At 44.6% G+C, this 24,526-nt stretch overlaps 1 protein-coding gene and 1 non-coding gene across 5 annotated transcripts in view; both read left to right on the top strand.

Annotated features, from left to right (window-relative positions):
• LOC126520622 (tyrosine-protein phosphatase non-receptor type 11-like) overlaps window positions 1-24,526 on the top strand; it is a 248,143-nt gene that overhangs the window by 12,588 nt on the left and 211,029 nt on the right. For all 4 annotated transcript variants that reach the window (XM_055065673.1, XM_055065671.1, XM_055065672.1 and 1 more), the window contains exons 2-3: window positions 13,473-13,604; window positions 24,124-24,318. In XM_055065673.1, the coding sequence (XP_054921648.1) occupies window positions 13,473-13,604; window positions 24,124-24,318 (327 nt within the window). The remainder of the gene's footprint in view (window positions 1-13,472; window positions 13,605-24,123; window positions 24,319-24,526) is intronic.
• Window positions 20,581-20,655, top strand: TRNAS-GGA (transfer RNA serine (anticodon GGA)). Its single transcript has one exon. It is a non-coding gene; the product is annotated as a tRNA-Ser (tRNA).

Genomic DNA, 24,526 nt, shown 5'->3' with positions numbered 1-24,526 from the left:
GGCTGTGAAACTGCATTTTCTTACTTGCTTTAATAGGTGACTGTAGACTATGCACTTTCAGCACAAAGCCTCAGTTCTTCCAGTATGAGATACGAGATTACCAAGTTCAGCATGTATCTGCTCAAATTGACATGGAGGCAAGGGCGTCACGAACCACGGGTGCCTTTCAGCCTGGTGTACTGCCTTCAAAAGCGGCTTTGCCATATTCTCACTCCTAACTGGCATAGGATGCACCTTGTAGGTTGTGAATGGTCAGTGATAATTAGCATATGATTCCTAGAACATGTGCACACACACTTTGAGTGGGTTACATTGAAGCATTATTGCTGTAGTCTTTAACAACTAATGTTCTTTACTAGTCTGGCAGAAAGCTATAGTGTTGGTATATTGTTTTGGATATGGTACCCAATATTCTTGGGCATACGAGTGTAGCCAATATTCTAGTTGACATTAAGAATAAAATTCACCGACAGTTACGATACTCCCTAAAGCGACATTTAAGCACAGCTGTACATGTGCTTTAATTTCGCGATATATTGGCTGGTGAGGACAATCTGTCTTGTGCAGCACTTTGCAAATGGAGCAAAGTGTGGCGCGATTGCCTCGCCGATTGGGAAATTGCGAGAGGCAGTGTACGGAGGATGATTAACAGTAGCCTCTGCAGACTGACAGACCTCCACTCATGCAGCGCTTTGTTTCCATATACTGTATTGGTGGCATCATTGGTGAACAGAGGCGCGCTACTCTGGCGCCATCTCGTAGCCATCGTCGCTGCAAAGCCTGTCTTGCACGGCACTAGAATTACAGAATTAGTGCCCATGGAAGGGAAGTGCAGTTGAGGACGGCAGTTAGGTGGTGTGATGAAATTGGGAGATTGCAGGTATAACTTGGAATTTGCTAGCGCAAGACGTGCATAATTGGAGATGGCTGGGAGAGGCCTTCATCCTGCAGTGCACATAAAAAGATAGCCTGATGATGATGATTCTAAAAACGCACAATAGAAAAAAAATTACAGGTTTCGGTTAAAGTTGGCAATGTTCTCCAGTTTTTCATTCATGCATTGCCTGCACAAGTGGCCTGACCATGCAGTCATATGTGCAAATGCATAGGGTCCTACTGTTCTAGAAATCATGGCACCATTGTTGTGGTTTTCAACATTGCTCATTGTCAGGCAGGCATATTGGTAGTACACTCGGCTGCATTGAAAGCTTGTTTCCTTCAAATGCTTTGGTGGGAGACCTGCGTTATTGCTGATAAAATGCTTCCCAGTGAAGTGGTCACAGCTGCATGTAGTAGGTGTCAGACCTGTGAATGAACTGGAACAAACCCACACACTGTGAAGCTTTCAGCATTTCATTTCTTTGGGTAAATGTAAATGTGTATTGAATTCGGCAGCGGTGGTTTGTTTTGTACACAGCATTACTTCATACTAATAAGAGTCACGTTTTGTTATATTTAATTTTGAATTTGAAGGCAATGCGTGCACGGATAGAATTCCATGGGGAATCCCAAAGGGTGTGTAACAAGGACAGCCTTTGTTGACCTCCTGAATATGTTTAATCAGTGACACGACACATAGGAAGACCGTTATGCGGTTACAAAAATGATGGGCTGATGGTGGCACTTTGTTTGCTGACTTCTGAGGAAAGCTGACAATGACTGCTGCACTGAAAAACTTGTAACAGACTTGGCCAAAGGTATTTTATTTGGTGATTGTCTATGTTGACCCTTCCATGGTCATGCCCTGTCTCTGTCAAATGCCCAAGTGTTTTGTGGTTCCCTTAGGAATTATGGCTTTGCACAGTAAAAGAATGTTGCATTGTTGGCTTAGCCCTCTGTCCACCCTCAGCTTTATAAATGTGATTAGCATTCTTAGCCTACTCCAGTGATTTGGAACACTCTATATAGCAGTGGTGGGAATGCTGCTACAATTGCTTCAATCTGCTACATTATTTTAAAGGCGAAGAGGAGTTGTGGTTTTATGGCTAAGTGTGCTGCCAAGCCTTGACAAAAGACCGGTAAAGGCAGACAGACAGAGTGATGCACAAACTGACAACTGGCTTATTTTTCTTATGACATGGTCTTCATGTACAGCACTTGAAGGACGATAACAGAAAACAGGGCCAAGAAAAAGGAAACAGATTAAAGCTACACAGCTCTGTTGGTGTGCGACTTGAGCCCACATCAACATGTGTGCTCAAGTCATATGCACTTTCAGGGTTTTTGTGCATTCGTGGCGTACAAAAAATCCTATTTCCTTTTTTTTTGATAGAGCAGTCGAACACATCCATCGCTGACGTTTACTTGAAATGCCTCATTTATCCCCCTTTGTCTGGTCCTTCGATCGTGTGATAACTTTTTTGTCATGGAAACGGGGTTAAAACATGCATGCTGCACAGCGCGCAACTTAATTTCTGGGGTGTGTGATCTGATTACACGAATAACTATGTTTCCTAAGCCTTTCGTTGATACAACTATCCTGTTTGGTCAATATAACTTCCACAACAGGACATCGGTATACTGTATATGACCCATCTGAACAATCAACAAACTTGTTTTTGTGTCTCGCATTACAGCGGTTGCTGTCACCACATCACAGCTTACTTTCTTGCACAGACATTTGTATTAGTGACGCTGCCAAATCAACGGCTGCTTCGTGTCCAGAAACAATTTTCTTTAGTCTGTGGGAGACATGGTATACGTGAGGTGAAACTACAGGCATGTGCATTTTTCATTGTTCCTGGCAGTAATGGTTTGATGAGCCTTTTCAGCTACTGAGCTGATCAAGCTCTTCAACCTGCCCACACAGGCTCTTCTGGATGTGGATGCTTGCACAACTTTTAATAGAATGTTGCATGCAGAAAGAGGCGACTGCTCTTTTAACAATTTTTGATTGTCCTAAACCAAATCCAGCACGTACGGTGTTAGGTCATTGTGAATTCTGGCATCTAGACACATTTGGTCATTTCATATGTGAACACCAACCCTTCAGAGTGTCATTGAAGTAAAACCATAATTTCATCCTATGGTACACTTTGCCATTATTCATTGGAGCACAAAGCAAGTAATCATCTACATACCGAAAGCATGCTGCTATTAAAAGTTCACGCATCTGTGTCTCCATACATTGGTTTAGTTGTGCCGAGTACATATCAGACAATACTGATGCAATACACGAACCTACACAAACACCTTCCTGTTGTAGAAATAGTGTTCCTTCATACTCAGTAAAAAATGAGTCCAAATACAAGTTAACCAGGTCCAAAAGTCTTTCGCTTGAGTTTCTGCTTTTTCCATGAACTGTGGGCATCCAAACCTGTTTATGCACACCTCAATGGCATTCAGCATGGCTTTCCGAGAGTTACCTAAGAACATGTCCTTGACGTCCACTGACACACATTGAACTGGCACATAATTTTGAAGGAATGTGGTCACCTCCTCAGATCCTTGAATACGGAAATGGTTGTCCACCGGTAATAGCGACAGTTGCCTTTGCAGGTACCTTGCAATGAGCCTCTGCCATGTCCTCTACATTAGTCCTTGTGGGTTTCCTTGTTGATGTGTCTTCGCAGTTTTGTTGGTACACTGGTAAAAGAAAACATAAGAAGACACACAGACAGCGCGATGCGTGAACTGACAACTGGGTTATTTTTCTTCTGGCACAAGCACCAGACAGAAACGATGATGAATCAGGCATTTAGAGTAAACGTCACTGGTGGATTTGCGAGCACGCCTTCGACTTCTCTATCAAAAAAATAAATGCAATTTTGAAAGCCACGAATGCACCAAAATCTAGAAAAGCGCATTCGACTTGAACACACATGGTTATGTTGAAAGAGCTATGTGAATGTAATCAGCTTTCTTTTTTAATTTCTTTTGGGCCCTGTTTTCTTTTATCGTCTTTCACATTCTATACATAAGGTGCGTGCCGGAAGAAAAATAAACCACTTTTGAGTTCGCGCATCATCTTGTCTGTCTTCTTTTACCAGTCTTTCGCCAAATCTTAGCAGTGCGCTCATTCATGAAGTCGCACGAATTAGCCCCTGCAGCAACTTTACCAGGAGTTGTGGCCTACGCCAGAAGGCGCTTTCCACCACCTATTGCAAAGAGGGCCGTCACATCTCCTGTCACTTGTAAAGCCAAATGACCTAAAGGGTCACTGAGCTAATGCAATCCAGTGCGCACTCGTGGATGTTTGCAGTTCATCATTAGGAAACTATGCACCCTATTTGTGGGTTGTACGTAGTTTAGGATGAAGTTTGCTTGGCCTAGTAGCGCACACTCAACCTATTTCGTGTTGGTGTACCCATACTCGTATGTCGTATCAGCGGCGTGTCCTTGATGGGAGAGGTGTTACTTAACCAAAAATGCATTTTCGGCATGGTGGCTGTGTCATAGCACTCAGCAACCTGAAACTCGCTCCCATGCATTTTATTGGCTGAATTGCTGTGTCGTGTGATCTGTGTGTGCTCGCACTGCAGCTAATTTGTAGCTTGGTCATTTTACTTACTGGATGACTTTAAGCATGAAATAAAATCGCTCCAATGGCCATCCTACATACGATATGACTGCATTGCCAGGAGTTTTTTTGTTCCCTTGCGTGGCTTGCTTTACCACTGGAGACGCACGGTATTGTTTTTCCAGTGTGCATATTGACTCACTGTGGCCGCGTGCAGTGGTCATAATATTGTTTGATCATCTACACGGATTATCTTCCTTGAGAATATTCGCAGTGATGTGCATCAGTATCCTGGAACCATTTTTGACATAGAGGATTAGTGTCTAGCTGATAACCATTCAAAATCATCATTGTTGGCTGCTACAAAATCTGCTCCAAATTGCAATTCTTTTTGCTCCAAAATGTGCTACAAAACTCTCTTGGCCATTACCCCCACTGATTACCGACCCAATAGTCCAAGTTGTCTATCATCTTCGTCGGACTCTCGTCATCCCATCGGTGTACCCGAAAGCAGTCGCTCAAGAATGCCTGCTCGCAGTGTCGCATCACCATCGGGCAACGTTGATGATTTGGTGTTTTGTCATTCAACAAGACCTGAAAAAGCAGGATATCGGGTACGTCTGATATGCATAAAATTTCATACCAACCTGCTTGGGCTCCGATTTCAGAGTTTGTTTTGGCTTCGGCTGATGGTGCTTCTCTTCTGCCCCTGAATGAATGAATGAATGAATGAATGAATGAATGAATGAATGAATGAATGAAAATGCACGCTGCCTGTGACCAACGAAATGTTTCACACGAAAAACAGTACTGGTTGCCATCATGAGAACAATAAGCTAATGTAAGTGTAGCTATTACTCAAGCAGTGCTTTCTTTTACATCAGGGGCCTAGTTAGAACACATTGGTTTTGAGCTGCCATCCAAACATACAACGAAGAGACAGAGCAAACACTGGCTATAGCTGCGACGCCTTCGCTAACTGCAGGAAAAGGAGATAACACCGCATATGCGCGAGAGGTATGAAAAGGGATACTACCAGAGAAGGATGAACCGAACAGGCACTAATGTGAGGGGAATGAACATCCACGACTTGCGCGCAAGCCGATGCAGATAGCATGCATGCACAAGAGCGCGGTGCACTGTTCACGGCCCAGAAGAAGCCTTCATGGGACACACATACACAAAGAAAAATTTCTTCAACTAATTCGCCGCTGCTCCGATCGCACCGTCTTGCAAGGCGGAACAGTGTGTTAGCACCTTGGAAAGGTACCACTAGAAGTAAGGAAATGTGAAGGTGACCGTAGCCATGCAGTTGGCTGAGTGAGGTAAAAGTCCTCAAGTGCCCGTGTTGCAATCCATCAAGTCCCCACAAAGATGGTAGCGAGTGCTCATTGCTTCTCTTTGTCGTCTGCTAGCCAGAGAATTTAGAGAGCAGCCAGACCAAAATCGTCCTGGCTGGTGCTGGCAGCCTGTAGGTAGCCGGAATCATCCAGCCTGAGTAAAACGAATCTGCGGCATAAGTGCGTCGTGCACTGCGCGGAACAACTCAAGAAAAATTAAGGCACTCTGGCCGGATCTAGCAGCCCGCGGGTAGCCAAAAATGGAAAATCAAAGAGGTCCACTGAGTACGTGGCAGTGCGTGCATAGGTGACGCTCTTCAATGAACGTCTTTCATGCCGACATGGGACCCTGTAGACGCGGGACTGCATAGGTACTGCTGTTTGAAGAAACTATGACGCCGGCTTGGAGCACTGAGTATGTGCCACTCGGTTTGTGCTGGCCTCCAATGAGCCTCTTTGATGTGAACTTGGGTTACTGGATATGTGCCAGTAGGTGGGTGCCGTTCTTCAATGAACGTCTTTAATGCCAACTGGAGTAACTAGGTGTGTGCCCCTGCAAATGTGTTGCTCTCTAATGACGAAAAAGATCCCTTAAATTTCTCCATTGCTGAGCGCAGTCCAACTCGCATCACAAGTGTTCCTCAAGAACAGCAACCTGGTGCATTATCAGGCTGCGCCACAAATGCAATGAGTATATGCCACTTTTCAATGAACACCTTTCATCACGACACTTTAGCAAACTGCACCATGAATACAACGAACCTCTTGCCAACTTGGGTCACTGAGTATGTGCCACTGAGTGTGCACCAAGCGAGGGAACCATTCTCAGCATTCGCAGGCACCGGTGCACCACGCCTCTCATCTCGGAGGCCACATGTGAACCTCTGGCCAGTCCCATTAGATGGTTCAATTTCTCCAGAAAGAAGTGAGAGAGTCGACCGGTTAGTCTGACTGTTATCTCAGCATCCGCATGCACCAGTGCGCTGTGCATTTTGGAGGCACGTAGTGTTCTTAGGGGAGCGCGGAAGAGAGTTCCCGCTACAGTACATGCCTGATATATATGAATTGTTTGGGCAGTGGTAATATATTGTGTTACAATATTGATTGAATGCTAACGCATTACCGTCAACAGGCATCATGGGATGGGTTCTGCCACAATATTGTTATAGGGGTGAACCAGCATCTCCCAGTCTTTCTTTTTTTTATTCAAGTACCCTAAAGGCCCATGCGGGCATTACATAGGGGTCTTACAATAAATTAGTGATAGATACAGTCTATGCATTGAAACAGATAATGCATGCTACAATTAAAAGAACACAAGCGGAAAAACAGGAAAACAAACAAGACGAAACCAGTAAGAGCAATACAATGACACGTCCTAAACACTGAAGATACATATAGATTGAAAATGGGTGTTACACAAAATCAACGTAACTTGGTCATTTCATACAAGAAAAAATGCTTGCTAAAAATGTACACATACCAGCAGATACTGCATGAAATAAAGAAAAGCACAAGCAGAAAATATTTTGTGCAGTACAAGTGACACGTGCTAACCTAGCACAAAACCATTTGCACAAGGAACATCAAAATGTGGTGAGAAAAAAAAAGTAAAACAAGAGTAAAAAAAGAAAGGCGCGCAACAACACAGTGATGCTTATAACAAATGAGCAAGAGAATACTATGTTAGTACGTTAAAATTGTGTTTTAGTTTTGCTAGGAAATCATGACTTAGAGCTGACACGATTTCATTTGGTAACATATCACTGATATATTGTGAGAAAGAGGGGCGAGTGACTCAAGAAGTTAGTGCGTGCAAGAACGGGCTGCACTTTAAAGGAATGATCAAGGCGCGGGAAGATACGATGGGCGGGCCTGATGTGGCATGCGCTGAAAGACGACCCACAGTGATATAGCTTGTCAAAATGGGAAAGAAGTTCTATCAGCCTTCGATTTTCTAGCGAGGGGAGATTGAGTTATTTTTATGTTAGTGATGCTAGAAATTTGTAATTTTTCGTGATGAAGCGGGCTGCTTTGTTTTGGACCGACTCGAGCTTGTTTGTGAGGTACAACTGATGCGGATTCCAAATAAAAGATGTGTACTCCATTTTTGAACGAATCAGTGCCGTATAGGCTAATAATTTGGTGGAGTTGTTTGCAGAGTAAAGGTTACGCTTAATGTAGCCAAGGGTATTACACGCGCTGCTAGTAATCGCATCGATGTGATGATTCCATGAAACGTTTGAAGATAAATGAATTCCCAAGTATTTTATTGTTTGCGCATGTGCAATACTAATGCCGTTCATCACGTAACGGGTAACCCTAGGGTTACTAGATCTAGTGAAAGCTATAGCCTTAGTTTTTGAAACGTTTATTTCCATTTGCCACTGCTTACACCAGTTGGTAGTTTTCCCGAGGTCAGATTGCAAAATGTCAGTGTCAAAAGAGTTAATAATTCGTCTATAAATTACGCAATCATCTGCAAATAGTCTTATTGTAGATTTAATATTATTGCTGATGTCGCTGACGTACAGCAGGAATAAAATTGGTCCCAATACAGATCTTTGCGGCACTCTGGATTTAACTAGTGATCGCGGAGAAGAAAATTCACTAGTAGTTACAAATTGGTACTGGTTAGTTAAAAAGTAACTAATACAATTCGCAATCCTACCATTTATATTAAAATAGCGAAGTTTCAATAATAAACGGTTATGAGCTACCGTATCAAAAGCCTTCGCAAAATCAATAAATATGGCGTCTGTTTGTGAGGAGTCATTAATAGCTTGGTGCAGGTCAGAGACTAGCTCGAATAACTGCGTCTCACATGAGCGACCCCATTGGAACCCATGTTGGTTAAAATGACACTAAAGCGAAACAATAAATCAGTTTAGACTAATGAAGCATTGTTTGAGAATCCTGCAGGCAGTCACTTCAAAAAAAGTTTGATTATTAGATGAGAAAATGAAGGTCGAAGTATCAGTATTTGAATTTCGCGCCTATACCCCAGCGCCAGTATGTCAGCGTGACATCAGGGATTCCAAAGTATGTTTGCGCATTTGGGCTGCGTTGGCTGAATAAAGGTTCCCGAAACTTGCCATGTTTAATATTTGGTCCCTTTAGAACACAATGTAGTCAATCTGTACCGCTTTATATAATTAGTAGGCCCTGGAAGATGCCATCAAAATCCAAGACGTCACAGCCCCCAGGTGCGGGAACTTAAGTAGGAGTCACCACCCGTATTTCGTTCTTGTGCTTTTTCTGGCTTACCAAATGTCTTATCGTTGTAAGAGTGGTGTTTTTGGTGTTGCAGAACGGTAATTTACGGATGCAGAATAAATTATTTTTCACTTCAGTGTCCCTTTAATGAAGAGGAGATTGTGATCGGTTAGGTATTTCATAATTGCTGATGATATCATGTGTTCTAATAGTTTACATGGAAAACTGGTCAGGGAAATAGGTCTGTAGTTAGCGACAGATGACGGGTCAGCGGACTTAAAGATTGGAATTATTTTAGCTATTTTCCATTCGTCAGGAACGCATCGTGAATCAATATACTGTTGAAAAAGAGCGGCGAAAATGTGAGATATCACTGGTTTAGTCATTTTTAGTAGTTTCGGACGGATTCCGTCTGGACCGGGAGCTGAGCTGTTAGAAAGACGATCAATAGCAGCTTCAATGCCCTTTTGGGTGATTATGATATCATTCATGATGGAGGTAGCAGAACAGAGTTCAGCATGAGCGGGAACGGGAAGTTCACTTTTAAAAACAGAACAGAACAAATAATTTAATGCACTAGCGACCTCCGATGATGGAAGGAATTCATTGTCTTTCTCTATTGAAATGAAGCCTGATGATGACGGTTTGGGGTTTATTACTTTCCAGAATTGTTTTGTGTTGTGGGCTAACATGTTGGAAATATCCTGGTTGAAAAATTTGTCCTTAGCTGCTTCAATTTCGGTTGTGCATAACTTGGATTGTTCCCGATAGCACTTCCAGGCATCATCAGATGTCGAAGTTTTAGCTTTTGAATAAGTGCGCTTTTTTTTTTTATTAATACAGCGCCTTACGTGAGAGGTGAACCATGCACTTCCAGTAGACAGTTATTTGTATTTTTGGTATGTACTTTTCTTTAAGTTCAGTCAGCTTGTTACAAACAATCATCCAGTTATCATTGCTATCATGATCATGCATGCCGCTCAAGAATTCTACACAAAAAGCAGAGAGCTTGCTGGTGAGCATTTCAACATTTGCTCGCGCATAATCATAAATGTTTTTTTTTTTTTTCATGTACACTTGTCTTGCGCTTTATATTGTATTCACAATGAAGGACGTTGTGGTCACTAATGCAATCTAACACATGAACTGACATGTTGACAGGTTCAGTGGTCGGCACAAGATCCAAGATAGCATCCCCCTGTGTTGGTAAGGAAACTATTTGGCGTAATCCGTAAGAAGAAATGATGTCAAGAAAATTCTTACATTCAGCTTTCCTTGGGCCGCCTTCAGCTGCAACTGTCCGCCAGTTAATTGCAGGGTAGTTAGTCACCAGCAAGAATAATAGGTGAGCCTAGAAATTTGTTACACACAAAGCTTAGCGATTCGTTAAGGCATTTAGTAAACGTGTCTTGTGAGTCTGGAGGACGGTAACAAACACCAACGGCACAAGTTACACATGAAATCTGAAGCATGACCCTCAATATTTCAATACAGGAACCCGTGTCAAGTAGGCGTGCTTGGAATTTTTTCTTTACTGCAATTATAACACCACTGCCTCGTGTTACTACCCTGTTTTTTTGAAACAAAAAGTTTTTAGAAAGAGATAATTTATTGTCGGATACATCGCACGACAGCCATGTCTCAGTTCCCAGTATTATATCAGGTCAGCAGGACTTGACAAAAGCACAATGGTGATCCTGATTTCTGAAAAGACTTCTAAAATTTGCCACAATAGACAGTTTTTTATCATCTGCATTGAAACGTCAATTGCCATTCGCAGGAGCCTCGTGTCTAGGGATGGCGACCACTTCATTGCCTGAAGGGTCGACTGTGAAAGTTCCGTTGCCCATTATAAGCTTATCAAACTGCAATTTATATTTCTAGTTCTGGTGGTGCTTCGTGCGTGCGAAATCGCGGAGTGTTTCTCTGATTAGTTGGTGCATTGGTGCTAGCACCATGTCTACAGACAGCCACCATTGTTTTGATGCCACTTAGAAGCTGGTATGTCACAACTGTGCAGTGGTGTAGCAAAAGAAACTCAACAGGCTACGGGCAACATGAGCACTTACTTGCAACTAGTTGTCGTGGATAAATGCCTAGAAACTCATGACATTAACAAGCCATTCACACACCAGAAAACCCAACTCGAAGATTGATGTGTTGCTAACACATGCTTTTTTTCCTTTTGTTGTAGAATGCCTCATTTATTTCACCCTGTGTCTGATTGCAATGCCTAGATGCAGTGAAACAAGAACTGGATAGGCGGGCTCATTGGTGTTGATGCATTGTTAACTGCAGTTGTGCTGCATTTAATGATTAATCTGGATGCAATGGTTGTTTTAGTAAAATAAGAATGATCACAGTGGAACAAGTCAGTACATGGTGCTGTTAAGAAATGCCTGAGCTACTTTGTCGTGCTTTGCTAAGTAGATCTTTCTTGATCGTGGTGTCAAAGATTTGGTGGCATGCTTCTCCCTGTAATCCCTGCTCACAACCTTCCTTGGCATCACTGTCTACATGCATCCACAAAAGTTTGTTGTGTTGATGACTGTCGACACTCTCTAGCCTGTTGATATATTTAATAAATATCAGCGGATCCAATCTCATGATGACTGTCGAATCAATACAGTGACACGACAGATTGCCACCATATAAACCAGCAGTCTCTACCTAGTCCCACATTTACAGTGACCCATGTAGGTTTGAAAGAGGTTCATTCAGGAGCTGCACGTCTGCACACATTGCCACACATTCGGTGACCAAAGCTTGCCTGATTGTTAGTTTTGAACCGTCTTAGCTCAGCACAGTAGCCCGCCCTATGCGCTACCCATTTGACCATGGACTACCCAGTGTCACAGGTAGTTGGGAAAGCAGGAAGAATGCTAATGCATTAATAGACAACTTTTCCAGTTCATTGCAGACGTAATTTTACATTGTGCTTTGAATTTGAGCATTCCAAGCAGTTTCTCGTGCCTTGTGGAAGGTGTTTTTAGGGTATGAAGTGTCTGAAAGTGTTTCCTGGAGGCTGTGTATGTAGGATTTTGGCAGCAGAGATCTAAGGCGTGAAATCGCTGGATTAATGTGGCAAATTGGGCGTTTTGGTACATATTTTAAAAGGCGGCAGCATAAGGAGAAATGAGACAAACGGACGATCGGCGCTTGTCCTTGTCTACGTCCGTGTCTTTTTTTCGCTGCTGCCATGTCAATTGACTTGTTTTTCTACTCTAAAATTATTTTAGCAAAATGGGAGCTTCTACGCAGGTTACCAGCAGACATGAGATGACTCAAAAGTTCCATGTTTGTTCACATGTTCACAAAAGGATCCATATTTTGTTCACACTTTGTTTTCTATGGCTTCTTATAAATTTGCCTGTGCTTTTATTTTGCGTAAAAAGTGGCATCAGTGTATCGAGGGAAGTACTCTAGAAATTAACTGTGTACTTCCTCACTGCACATATCAGCTACGACATTGATCGCTGAGAGTAGTCTGCTGAGAACTCGGCAAAACATTCAGTGTCCGGGTGAAAGTATTGTAGTAAGAATATTGGTCATGTGCTTAGACTACAACGCAAATATAAGCTACTAAAAAAAGTGCAAGGTCTGACAGGTGTAGTGTTTTGTGATACCAATATAAAAGTCAGGTAGTCACAAAATTGGCAGAAATACATTTAAACCGAGGCAAACAGTAAGTACAGAAGGACATGGGGGTGTTAATTGTTTACTGAGCTCATTAAAGTACTGGCTCTTGTCGAAATATTTTTTTTGTCTGGAATAAGTATTTTGTTGCGTATTTGAACATAAAGTGGTTTGAATCATTACTTATTTGCTCCACTGTTGTACTGGAAATGAGACTTTCTCTGTACAGGAATGAAAAAGAAAATATGGTGGACATCTTGGCAGCTAACCTGAGTGAAACGGAAGCAGGAGCAATTTGGCATGTGTACTTCATGGAGCTTTCTTTTTTCTTTGTATTCCTCCTTGATAAACTTAAATCAGTTCAATTCAATTTATTTCCGTAACGTTCCCTGTATTAGGGTTTGCTGTTTTATTGAAATACAAGCCCTGCTAGCCATTGTCAAAACAAACAGATAACTTAGATGCAAGTTGGTGGGGAAGGCCATTCCAGTTTGATGCTGCTCTGAAGAAAAATGAGGCTGAAAAAGTAGTAGCACAACCACACGTAACCCACTGCCTTGATTGTTGCCCCAAAAGGAACTGTGGAAACCATGTGGGAATTTTTTTAAGCAAGTAATCAGATGTGTGGTAAGGATCACAGATATGGAGAGCTTGCATGTGGTTGGGTAACCTGCTTGAATGTGAAGAAATTTTATAATGGCTGTCTAACCATTAAAAAATTGAAGCCATCTGTATTTAACTGCAGCACATGATGCTGGACACCATAGTTGTGCTTGCAGACCAGTTGCTCATGGTGATTGTGGTGCCTGCATGTTGTGCAGCCATGGCCGATGGTTCCATCCCAACCTGTCAGGCCTGGAAGCGGAGCAGATCCTCCTGGACCAAGGCTGTGATGGGAGCTTCCTCGCACGGCCCAGCAAATCCAAGAAAGGAGACTTTACACTCTCTGTCAGGTGGTCAATTTTAATTGAACCAATGCCAGTTTGCTTCCATGCATCTTTGAGCAATTTGGCACATAATGAGTATGCATCACTGCAAAGCTGGGGAGTGCATTTGCAGATGCGCCTTCTCTGTGAAGTTTTCAAGCAGTTGGTCACTGGCCATGAAGTAGCCAAGCTGGTTGGGTAGCCGCTATATTGTCCATCACATTGTGCTGAGCACTCCCATTGTTGCCAACCACATTCCAACACACGAAAGCACCACTGCGATACTGCTGCGCCTAAACTATGGTATCTGCAGTGACTGTTCAACTAAAAAGGAATGCTGCAGTGAATGTTTCATGCCCAGTGCTTTCCCCTGTGGTAAACATAATGGTTCAAGCTTAACAAAATCACTTGGATTGGTGGGCCCTCTAATACTAGATAATGCATAAAACACGCATACCTTACTCACATGCCTGGCAGTGCTCAAAGGTGTGCTAGGGGAGGGAAAGTCATTGAAGCAGCAGTGCGTCTCTTATTACCCCTGCTGCCACGAATGAATGCCGTATCTCTTCAATGTGCGGGATCCACAGTGGTCAATGACTTTCTTCGAGTCACGGTTAAATACAGAAGCAGTGCCTCCAAGTAGAGTGACACTCCACACTGAGTTTGCACTGAAGTATAAAATGCTTGTTGCCTGCCTTATAGAGAGACATATAGTTGGAACTTTCAGTTCATGCTATTGTCACATTGTAACGGCATAGAATAACGCCTTGTCAAAGGTGTGACTTAAAGGCCAACTGCGAGGAAATTTTCACCTGTGCTAAATTGACTATAAATGCCTGGCTTATAGTCTCAAAGTAATCTTGCAAAGCCGCAAGGCTGGTAATTGTCTAACTTTATTATTAGCAGCTATTAACCCTTGTGGGGTTCTCAACCATCTCAACCATGCTCTTGGGACAAAAGAATGACAGTACAGTAATGCAAAAAATCACAAGGGCATTTATTGCACCTTTCATAGATCAATGCCTGCTAGCCGAGTTGCTCCCCGCAAAACATGCCGATGGGCGCGCGACAAATCTAGAAGTCCGACTCACCGCGACCGGATAACAAGCGAATATGTTCACCCCATGCTGGATCCCAACACCTGGTCGTTTGCGTGTACGGTCACGTGAACGGTGGCGCGTTCGAAGGCGGCCACGCGAGACGGTCTCGCAGAAGCATGGATCGGCGCACGCGCGGCACGGCACGTCCGCACTGCTTGCTGTCCCGAACCAAAGAGGGAGCGCCTTGTCTCACCCGCGCCCAAGTAACCCCGCATCAGCGCAACACTCGCGCCATCTCTCGCACTGCGCTTGTACCACTCCGACCGCCGCGGGTGCCAGGCCAGGCGGCGAAGCCGCACTGCAGGAGCTATGTGGGAAAACAAGATATCAAGGGACGCGTGAGAGTCGCGCACCCCACACCCTTTGAGGGTCAATGACGTAAATATACGGCGCTGTGAACAAGTCCAAAAATGATCGATGCTGTATATTTACGGTGCCGTCTGTACGTGTAGAAAGCGCGCCAATGTCCTAACTTTTTTTTTCTATCATGTGCTGTCAATATGCGGGAATACAGGGAATTTTTTTTGCGCCCCGCTTTCTCTCGGTTTTCGTTGCATGGTTTGTTTTAGAGCTAGTTTGCGCTCGCGTGTCTATATACTACCGCTGGCGCATTGGCGCACGTGGGCGAGTGGCGGTTCGGGTTTTGTTCCGCGGGTGGTTTGGGCTTCTTGTGCTTGCAAAACTGATGGCCATCTCGTTACTAATCAGTCAAAGGGCGAGCGCCTCTTTCTCGCTTGTTTAGTGCTCACAGGGGTGACCATAGGAACGGTGCCGCTGTGCATGTGTTTCCGTTGATTCTCTTTTTTTTTTTTTTTGACACTCGCGAAAACTAATTGCCTCTGGTTGGCGATAAGATGAAGATTAGCGGAAGTTTGTCACACATTGTGCTTTTTTGATGGGCGCACAACCACACAGTTTTCTTGAGTACGCGCACCTGCGCAGTTTCAGTGAGTGGGACGGTGTAGAGCTATGGGCGCAGCCCATTCGTGTTCGGAGGGGTGGAAGGGTGACGTGAGAGAGCTACGAGGAGACAGCTGGAAAATGAGCGTGTGGTGGCTGTTGAAGCGGCAGCCCATCGTGCAGCAGCTCCAATTTCTCGTTTCCTTTTCTTCTTTTCAAGTATTTCGCATTTCGCTACCTTTCGGTTCAGACACCCAGCAGCCAGACTTCATCGTTGTAACCGATAATGCGGTGTCAGGGCATTGTACAGTGTAGTCCACTTACAACGATACCACATATAACGATATATCGGTTATAATGATGGGTCGACATGAGAGTGTCATTTTATGCATTAGGTCTATTGGGAAAAAAAGCCATTTATAACCATAGGTTATTCACTGCATATCGGATATAATGATAAAAATTTTGCCGTCTGGATGGCGTTTTCTGTGCCAAATCATAACATTTGCGATGCTTAGTTCCCTGAAACGAACGATGTCGAGACGAGGTGACGTTTACCTCCGTAAGTTCGTATCTGCCGCCATTACCGTGCAGCGCGTCCTGCCCCGCCCGTGCACTGGAGAGTACCTGAGTAGGCGCTAGCTGCTTCATGCGCGTTGGCCACAGTCGCTTCGCCATCGCCATCGTCTCTAGCCTTTCATGATCGGGCGATCAAAGAAGCCATCGTGTTTTAAGAATCAGCACATCCCGGTCTGCTATCGCAGCAATAAGAAGGAGTGGATGACCCGCGACATGTTCGAAGAATGGCTGCTCGAGTTCAACAGTATAATTGAAGGCCAAGGAAGAAAAGTAGTGTTGCTACTTGACAACTGTAGCACACACAGCGTTAACCCGAAGCTAACATTTGTTGAATTGATGTTTCTGCCTCCGAATACTACGGCAGGCCTGCAGCCGTTGGATGCTGGCGTGATCGCCAACTTTAAGTCTTGTATCGGCAGCGCATGCTGGAGTGGCCAGTTTTAGCCATTGACCGCGCAGCTCCTGGCATGTCGGGTCATGCAGTCGGGCCCGCCTGACCTGAAGATCAGTCTTTTGAAAGCCATGCGCTTCGTTTATGGTGCATGGTATGAAGTAAAGCAGTCAACCACATACCGTATTTACTCGCATAATGATCGCACTTTTTTGTCAGAAAGAACTGACGGAAATTCAGGGGTGCGATCATTACGCGGGTTAAATTTCCCGCAAAAAAAAAATTTTTTCGACGGGCGTTTGCAGTGGGATGCGGGTGCAGGACACCAAAACAAAAATGGCGGCCGGCGGAGCAAGCCGAACGCGCCGAACGAGATTTTTTTTTTCTTCTCGTGAGTACATTATGTGCATTGAAACAGTTTCTTCCGTATCAGTAATGAATAATATCGTTAATATCGACAAGTTTGCGGCAATAACATAGCCATGTCCACTTTGAGGGGGCAGAAACAGATGGGCGCGCTTAGCTGCCAGTGACATAGAAACACATGGCGGGCATGCTGCGGAAACTGCGGCATCTGTCTTCACTACTATCCTAATACCGCACGTCTGCGCTAAGGGTGGGTGAATATCTTAGCTGTGTTACAAGTGTTGGCGTATGAATAAGGTACACTTTTAACGTATCAGTGTAAACGTGGCTACTATCATTGCCGCTCGCGATTTGTAGCGTGCCCATGAGTGCAGGTGAGAAGAACCGAAAGGCGCCTTTTTTTTGTTGTTGTTGACCACAACCATTATAAAGCCTACAGATAATAAAGGCAAGTTTGGTTGTACCTCTTTTTGTCATGGAAGTGCGGAAAGTGAGGAAAGTAATGAAATGAGGCATCTACTTAAGAATGTTTGGTGCGTGCAGACCGCTTGGTTTGTCTTGATGAGTCGTTCGCGTAGCATTCGACAGATGGTAAGCGCGATCATTATTAGCTAGACTCGGCACACGACACATCGCTGCGGCAAGTTCGGGGTGCGATCATTACACGGGAAATAAAAAAAAATCGAATTTTGATGACAAAATTCAGGGGTGCGATCATTACGCGAGTGCGAGCATTATGCGAGTAAATACGGTACAATTGCTTCAAAAAGGCGAGCTTTGTGCGTCAAGACGAACTTCCCCAACCCACTGAGACCAACATGGTGGAAGCTGCTGACATAACCGAGCTCGGGGAGCTCGTTCCTACTGGTGACGCAGGTGGTGCGTCGATGGAGGAATTTTTGACTGCAGACAGTGCTGCCTCGTTCTGCGTTGAGATCACCGCCGAGGCGATCGCTGAAGTTGTGCTGTCTCGTCAAACTGCAAAGTTGTGCGACGGTGGCGAAGGCAGCAATGACAGTGACAACGAGATTGACAGTGGCTCCTTGACCCCAACCTCGATGTCCACGCAAAGTGAACTGTCGTCGATCGACTCCTTAATTGATTTTATGTATGCTAAAGGATTGCCACCAGTGTTCGCGCAGCAGCTGGAATCCATGCACACCGTGGTTGTGAAGCTGAAGCTGCCGCAAAAGCAGGTGCAGATTTCGGACTATTTCGGCGCGCTTAACCCTTGACACGGTCATTGGCGCTACAAATTAAGTTTGTTTTTCACAGCCTACTTTCTGCATCATCTATTCTTTAGAGCAAGTAGCAAATTCGAGTTCGGAGCTGCAAAGGTATGTTCCGTGTTTTTTGTTGAAAAAAAATTTTTATTTAACAACTGCAGTTCAGGTATAGCGATCATCTGTTATGACGATCATATTTTTCGTCTTCCTTGATATCGTTATAAGTGGACTGCACTGTAGTAAGCGGGTTATCTCACGATGGGAAAACATACAAAAGTCCACGATGCAGCAGCTTCTCATTGTTATAACCGATATATAATTAAAACCGGTATCGTTAAAACTGGGTGCAACATTACTAAAATATTTTTACATTGAAACCATAAAAAGCTTACGATTTCTGAAAGGTTTGTTAATGTTTTCGTAGTAATGAGATTTCAGTGCACATTGTGTTCTAAAGGAGCCAAAAAATAAACCTGGCAAGGTTCAGGAACTTTTACTCGGCAAACGCAGTCTAAGTATAAAAGAATACTTTGTGGAATATTGTGGTGGGAGAAGCATGGTTTAAGCAGAAAATTGGCTCTGCTGCAGTAGCCGTGTCTGCCATGTTGCCACTGGTGTGGTGGCTCCCAGAGATCAAACTAAGTACCACGCGAGAGCTGAGAGATAAGGCGTGGGAAGGCACCTCGAACTCCACAGTGCACAACCAAGTCATTCCTTATAATGAGTTTTAGAGCGCAGCTCTTTGTCAGCGTAACAGAGTGAACGATCACAGCGAAGGATGAAAGAGCGAATGTGGAGTGCAGTGGGGGATGAAAGATGTGAGGAGGAGTGTGTAGAGGAACCTATAGGCGGAAAGCGGGGGAGGAAGGTATGGCGAAAGTGCGAGAAGAAAAGCGTAGTGTGGCGACAGTGGCTACGAGTTGGTGTCATACTACCGTGTGTTGTTTGGTAGGTCTGTCAGCGGTAGCGGCTGTGAATCTGGCCATGTGTCACACGTGCTGTTACACACATTGTCTCACACTATATCCACATTAGCATGGCAGTCGCACCTTAATTTGCACCGTTTGCAACGTGCCGCATGAGACAGATTGTATGTGCCAGCCAATATATTGTGAAATGAGAACACATATAGAGCTGTGCTGAAATATCATATTAAGGAGTACCTTAATCATCAGTGAATTTTATTGCGGTAGCAATTACATGGACACACCAGGCACATTTCTGCCATCTCTGTGAGATTCCGTATGAGTGAAGCGTGTGAGGGTGAGCCAACGAACGCAGTTCAATCTCGCATGCGCGAGAGAGGAACACGGTCTGCGTGCCCTCTCCTGTAGCGGGCGAGGCAGGGGGGTGAGGCAAGAGAGGAGGGGTGTTCTTCTCCGGCCGCTGCTACGGTGCCTCGATGTCCTCCTCACCTGCTGGTCTGTACACAGTGGGACAACCCTGGCATCTGCTATGGTGTTGGCCGTGCGAATCGTAGACGCTGTAGTAGTTGCCTTTGGCGGATGCCGTAGGGACACGTTGCCGGTGCTTGTGTGTCTTGAAAGCAATCTGCGATGTTTTCATAGTGTGTGTAGCATAGGTCGGCATTGTGGGAGAATCCTTGCTCACACCCGCTCACCATAATTTTTTGAGGCCCCGCACTCACTCACGTTCACGCTCACCTCAGTTCTGCGGAAATCCGCAAGGTGGAGAGAAGTAATTAATAAAGGCAAATTCAGACATCCACCTGTTCGTAGCAAATGCTACAAAGGAAACCCATACGGGTTCCTGGAAAGAAAAGCCTCGCCGTTGAAGAAAAATTCATCCTGGCCTGGGACTCGAAACCGGGACCACTGCCTTTCCAGGTCAGCCGCGATTCCATCTGAGCTAACGAGGCAGCTAGCAGATGGCAGGGCGAAGTCGAATTTGTCAACAACTCGAAGCAAAGGCAAGTTTGACGTAATAGTTCTGCGAAAACACGCAAGGTGGAGAGAAGTAAAGCTGAAGAGAAGCAAGATTGGTCTTTCGCCCTTGTACCCAGGTTGGACGATCGATTTGCACGTCAGAATCGCTTCGGACCTCCACCAGAGTTTCCTCTGGCTTTGTCCTGCCCGGGCATAGTTCACTATCTTTCCGGTGCCAATGTATGTACTCTCGCTCCGCCCCGGCAACGAGTGAGCGCCTGGGACGGCCGTTGCTGCTCCCTTTTTCGTACCCCTGTGCGGTCCGGAATCGCAACGCAGCCCGCAAGGGGCCTTCATGTTTCATTGCGCCATTGTGTTTTGGGAGACCCATTGACTCGCGCACATGTTAGACTTCTTGGTCCTGGTGGATATCTGATTTTCCCTTTATTAATTACTTCTCTACACCTGGCGGGTTTCCGCAGAACTATTACGTCGAACTGTTGCATTTGCTTCGAGTTGCTGACAAATTCAACTTCGCCCTGCCATCTGCTAGCCGTCTGGTTAGCTCAGATGGTAGAGCGGCTGCCCTGGAAAGGCGGTGGTCCCGGGTTCAAGTCCCGGACCAGGACGAATTTTTCTTGAACTGCGAGGCGAGGAACCCGTATGGGTTTCCTTTGTAGCATTTGCTACGAACGGGTGAATGTCTGATTTTCTGTTTATCAAACACTTATTGTGCGTGATGATGTTGTGTGTTTGCATGAAATTACCACCCTTGATGCACTACAAATATTTCTATTAACTTGAATATCAGTACTTCTATTGCCTTCACTGGCAATAAAAATTGAAAAGTTTATGTCCTTATATTAAGTTGTCTCTTTTCATTATCCAATTACAACTATGTATTAATTGATCAGCAAGTATAGTTGCTATGTACGAACCAGCGAGCATGCGGAAAAAATTGCTAAATTTGCTTTCATGTTAAGAAGGAAATAGCAGAGCGCGGGAGGCAGTCTTGTAAAGCAAATCGAACACCTGAAATAAATGAAAGTAAATGAAAGGCGCAAAGCGTTAGCATGAGCAAGCCATGTATATCTTCTTCGTTCTCCTAGTTAGGCGCGTTATCTCGTGCTTATTGTATTTTGCAGCATGTTTACGTTCGTCATGTCACACTTAACTAAATTAAAATACTTCCGCTCACGATGAAGTGCGTGCTGCATGTGTGCCTGAAACAGCCCCGTAAGTGCGGACTATTCTGGTGACAATCAAACCTGCAAGCATAGAAGGAAATATACACAATCCCTGTATTTACACCACACAAACACGTTCTCTGTGTGGCGAGCCGCTGCAGTATTATCTTGCAGTTATGTAGTATATTATAGGAGCTTCTTTATTGCAGTGTTGGCTAATAGCGACCAAATCTCAAGCGCATAGCAGACGCCTGCAGCTTCCACAGCGGAGAAAGCCCGTGGGTGCAGCAAAGCAGTGCGGCGGCATGGCAGTTCTCTGGAAAAGCTTCACCCTCACAGTATTCTATGACACCCTAGCATGGTTTGGTCCAATGAGGAACGCAGGTGCAAGATTGGACCATAAATGGGCATAACCATATCATGCGCACCAGCAAGCACCCGGCACCAACTTGTTGCATCGGCAGACAGGGAGAAGGGGTGAGCGTCTGAAGGAAGAGTAGGCGCCGCTGGTGCAGACCCGCATGCACACACACTGCTCGCCTGACTTCCAACTGTCGTGTCTTGGCGACTTGTCGGCACCTCCTTAAAGTCGAGGAGCCTTACGCTTCCCGGTCCTTTGGCGCCATCTGCAAAGGTCTTCCCATGCCCATTTTGAATGTCTCTGCGCGTTGCGCTTGCGCTAACAGTTGCCACACAAGCGAAGCGTAACATTAGATATGGTGGAAGTTAATGTACATGCTGAACAGTTTCTGTGAACAGTGACAGTGACAGTGACAAGAACTTTATTAGAGTGCAATTTTTTTTTTTTTAAAGCCTGTATCGAGATTTTGGTTGAATAACCTGATCGCATCGTCGTGCATCCTGTCATTGTATATTTTGTGATTTCTATTTTTTACTTAAAACAAGCGCACTGCTACTAATAATTTCATGTATAAATTCTGCTAGTGTTTTAGTGTTCTCCATTGTATAAATTACTTGATTGGGCTTCTTTTGTATTTATATGTATGCCCTCCCTCCGATGATCTCTTTTGAGATCGGCATTATATACATAAAAAAATTAATAAATGCTATGCGACTTCCGTTCGCCTGCTTGAGGGCACTCAATCCGCGCTCGTTTCGCTGCAGGAATCGAAATATTTTTCCACCCTTGGCACGCCTAACAATGAGGATTGAGTGGAAGAGCCATTCACACAATAAATGACGAAAACACAGCAAAACTGTGTAAACTACAGCAATGTGGTACATGCAAATTTCTCAAGGCTGGAGAAAGTGACCTGGTTTCAAAACACTTCCAACTATCAGCCAACACAACGCGACAAAAGAAGAAAAAAAATGAAGAAACGCAGATAGTCTGCTGAAATGCTGTAAAATTACTTGCTTCGGGCAGGTTAACAGCGCTTTCTCATTGTTTCTCAAGTATTACGCGGTATAAAATAAAAAGTACATGCGCAAACAGCAGAACTTATTATTTAATGTCTCAACTTGCGAAACTCTATGGAAGCTGCTCCACGCCTCCCAAGGAAGTGCCGAAACTGGGAGGGCGAGTGTCAAGTGACAAGGGGAAGCCCGCAAAGCGTTTGAGATGAGGAGATATGTCTCTATGCATAGTTTTTTTCAGCCCTGAAGAAACTAGTTAATTGGAACATCTTGGCAGATTTTATTTCATTTTGCTACCGAAGCACTTTGGACGCAAATATCACAAACATGGTGAACAGGCCAGAATACCTGTAATCCTAGCATTTACACCAGTTGGCAGGTCAAACTGAGTATAATATAATCTGTTCGCTTTTGTGTTTGTGCTATCATTTGGGACTATTCTTGTGGTTCTGCCAAGTGCCATTATATTTGAAAAGTAGTACTGCTAAGCACAAGGACACGGGTTCGATCCCCGGCCTCGGCGGCCACATTTTGATGGGGGTGAAGTGCCAGAACCACAGGGGTTCAAAGTTAATCCGGAGTCCGCCACTGGGGCATGCCTCTTAATCGTATCGTAGTTCTGGAAAGTCAGACGCCGGAAATTATTATTTCAGATGTTCACTGAATCACGCGTAATGCATACACCATAAAGGCAAAATTTTAAGATAGCTCCCCAGCTACGTCTCTCTGTTGCTACACCTACGATCACCGGAAAAGTACCGAGTTCCAGTGGCGTGCTCGTCAACCTGAGCCGTCAAATGGCTATTTGTTTTTGTTTCACGCAGAAAATCCGGTGTCGACGTTGTCGGCGTCTGTTGGCTGTGAGTGAAAATTTCTGTTAAAGGCAATAAATAAATAAACAATAACCTGAAAATAAAATTACGGGCCGGGGATTGGACTCCAGGAACTATGGGTTGCGAGACCAGCACGTTAGCCTATTTAGCCACTGTTGGTCAATGGTGCGCACGCTCTTAAATGGGGTTGTATATGAAAAAGAAGAGTTCGGACGAGGCACATGCAGCTCGCCGGAAATGTGAGCTTGATACTTCAGGGGTACAAAACCACACAAGGGCTCTTTTGCATACTTCAGGTTGGCATAGTACTGCCTTCCGACTTGCTTCCACTTATCCAGAATGGCTTTTTAGTTTTAGCCAGTTTGGGCAGGAGTTTGAGCAAGCTCTACTTCCACATAAAGGCATTTGGGGGACGAAGAGCCCAGCTGACATGGTTCTGAATCATGTTGTTGTACCTGCATCCCAGACAGCTCGTGGTGCATGCCTGCTTTGCACGGTGTGTACTTTACAGCAGACGTGCTCTTGAGCTGTTTTGCAGGATGTGGCAAGAAGGCAGCCGTCAAGCCTGCCATGCAATAGGCAACAGAGAGTTAGTGCCTAGCTGTGCTTTTGGGCTGTAGAGCACTTACCCCTGCTTGTTAATGCATCTTGTCACGGAAGAAGCTGAACCATCAAATGTTTGGTCCCATTGTTCTGTGCAGGAGGAATGGTGTGGTCACTCACATCAAGATTCGCAACACAGGTGACTACTATGACCTTTATGGTGGCGAGAACTTTGCCACCTTGGCTGAACTGGTCCAGTACTACATGGAGAACCAGGACCAACTTAAGGAACGCAATGGCGAAATCATTGAACTCAAGTACCCTCTCATCTGTGCTGACCCCACCACTGAGAGGTGCGTGGGGATGCTGTATGGCCTCTTCGCGTGTGAAGGATAAGCTTATCGATTGTTCCTGCACTTGTCACATGCACTTGTTACTTTCTGTGTGCTACCTTTCTCTTTTGTAAAGCCATTTGTTGGAAAGTGGGACATATTATCCCACTTTTCAGCATAACAGTACTGCTCTGTAGTGGTGAAATATAAATTGAGCTTGCCTGCATGG

Source organism: Dermacentor andersoni, chromosome 3 (genome assembly GCF_023375885.2).
Source record: "Dermacentor andersoni chromosome 3, qqDerAnde1_hic_scaffold, whole genome shotgun sequence".
Classification (NCBI taxonomy): domain Eukaryota; kingdom Metazoa; phylum Arthropoda; class Arachnida; order Ixodida; family Ixodidae; genus Dermacentor; species Dermacentor andersoni.
This window is presented reverse-complemented; position numbering and strand designations above follow the sequence as displayed.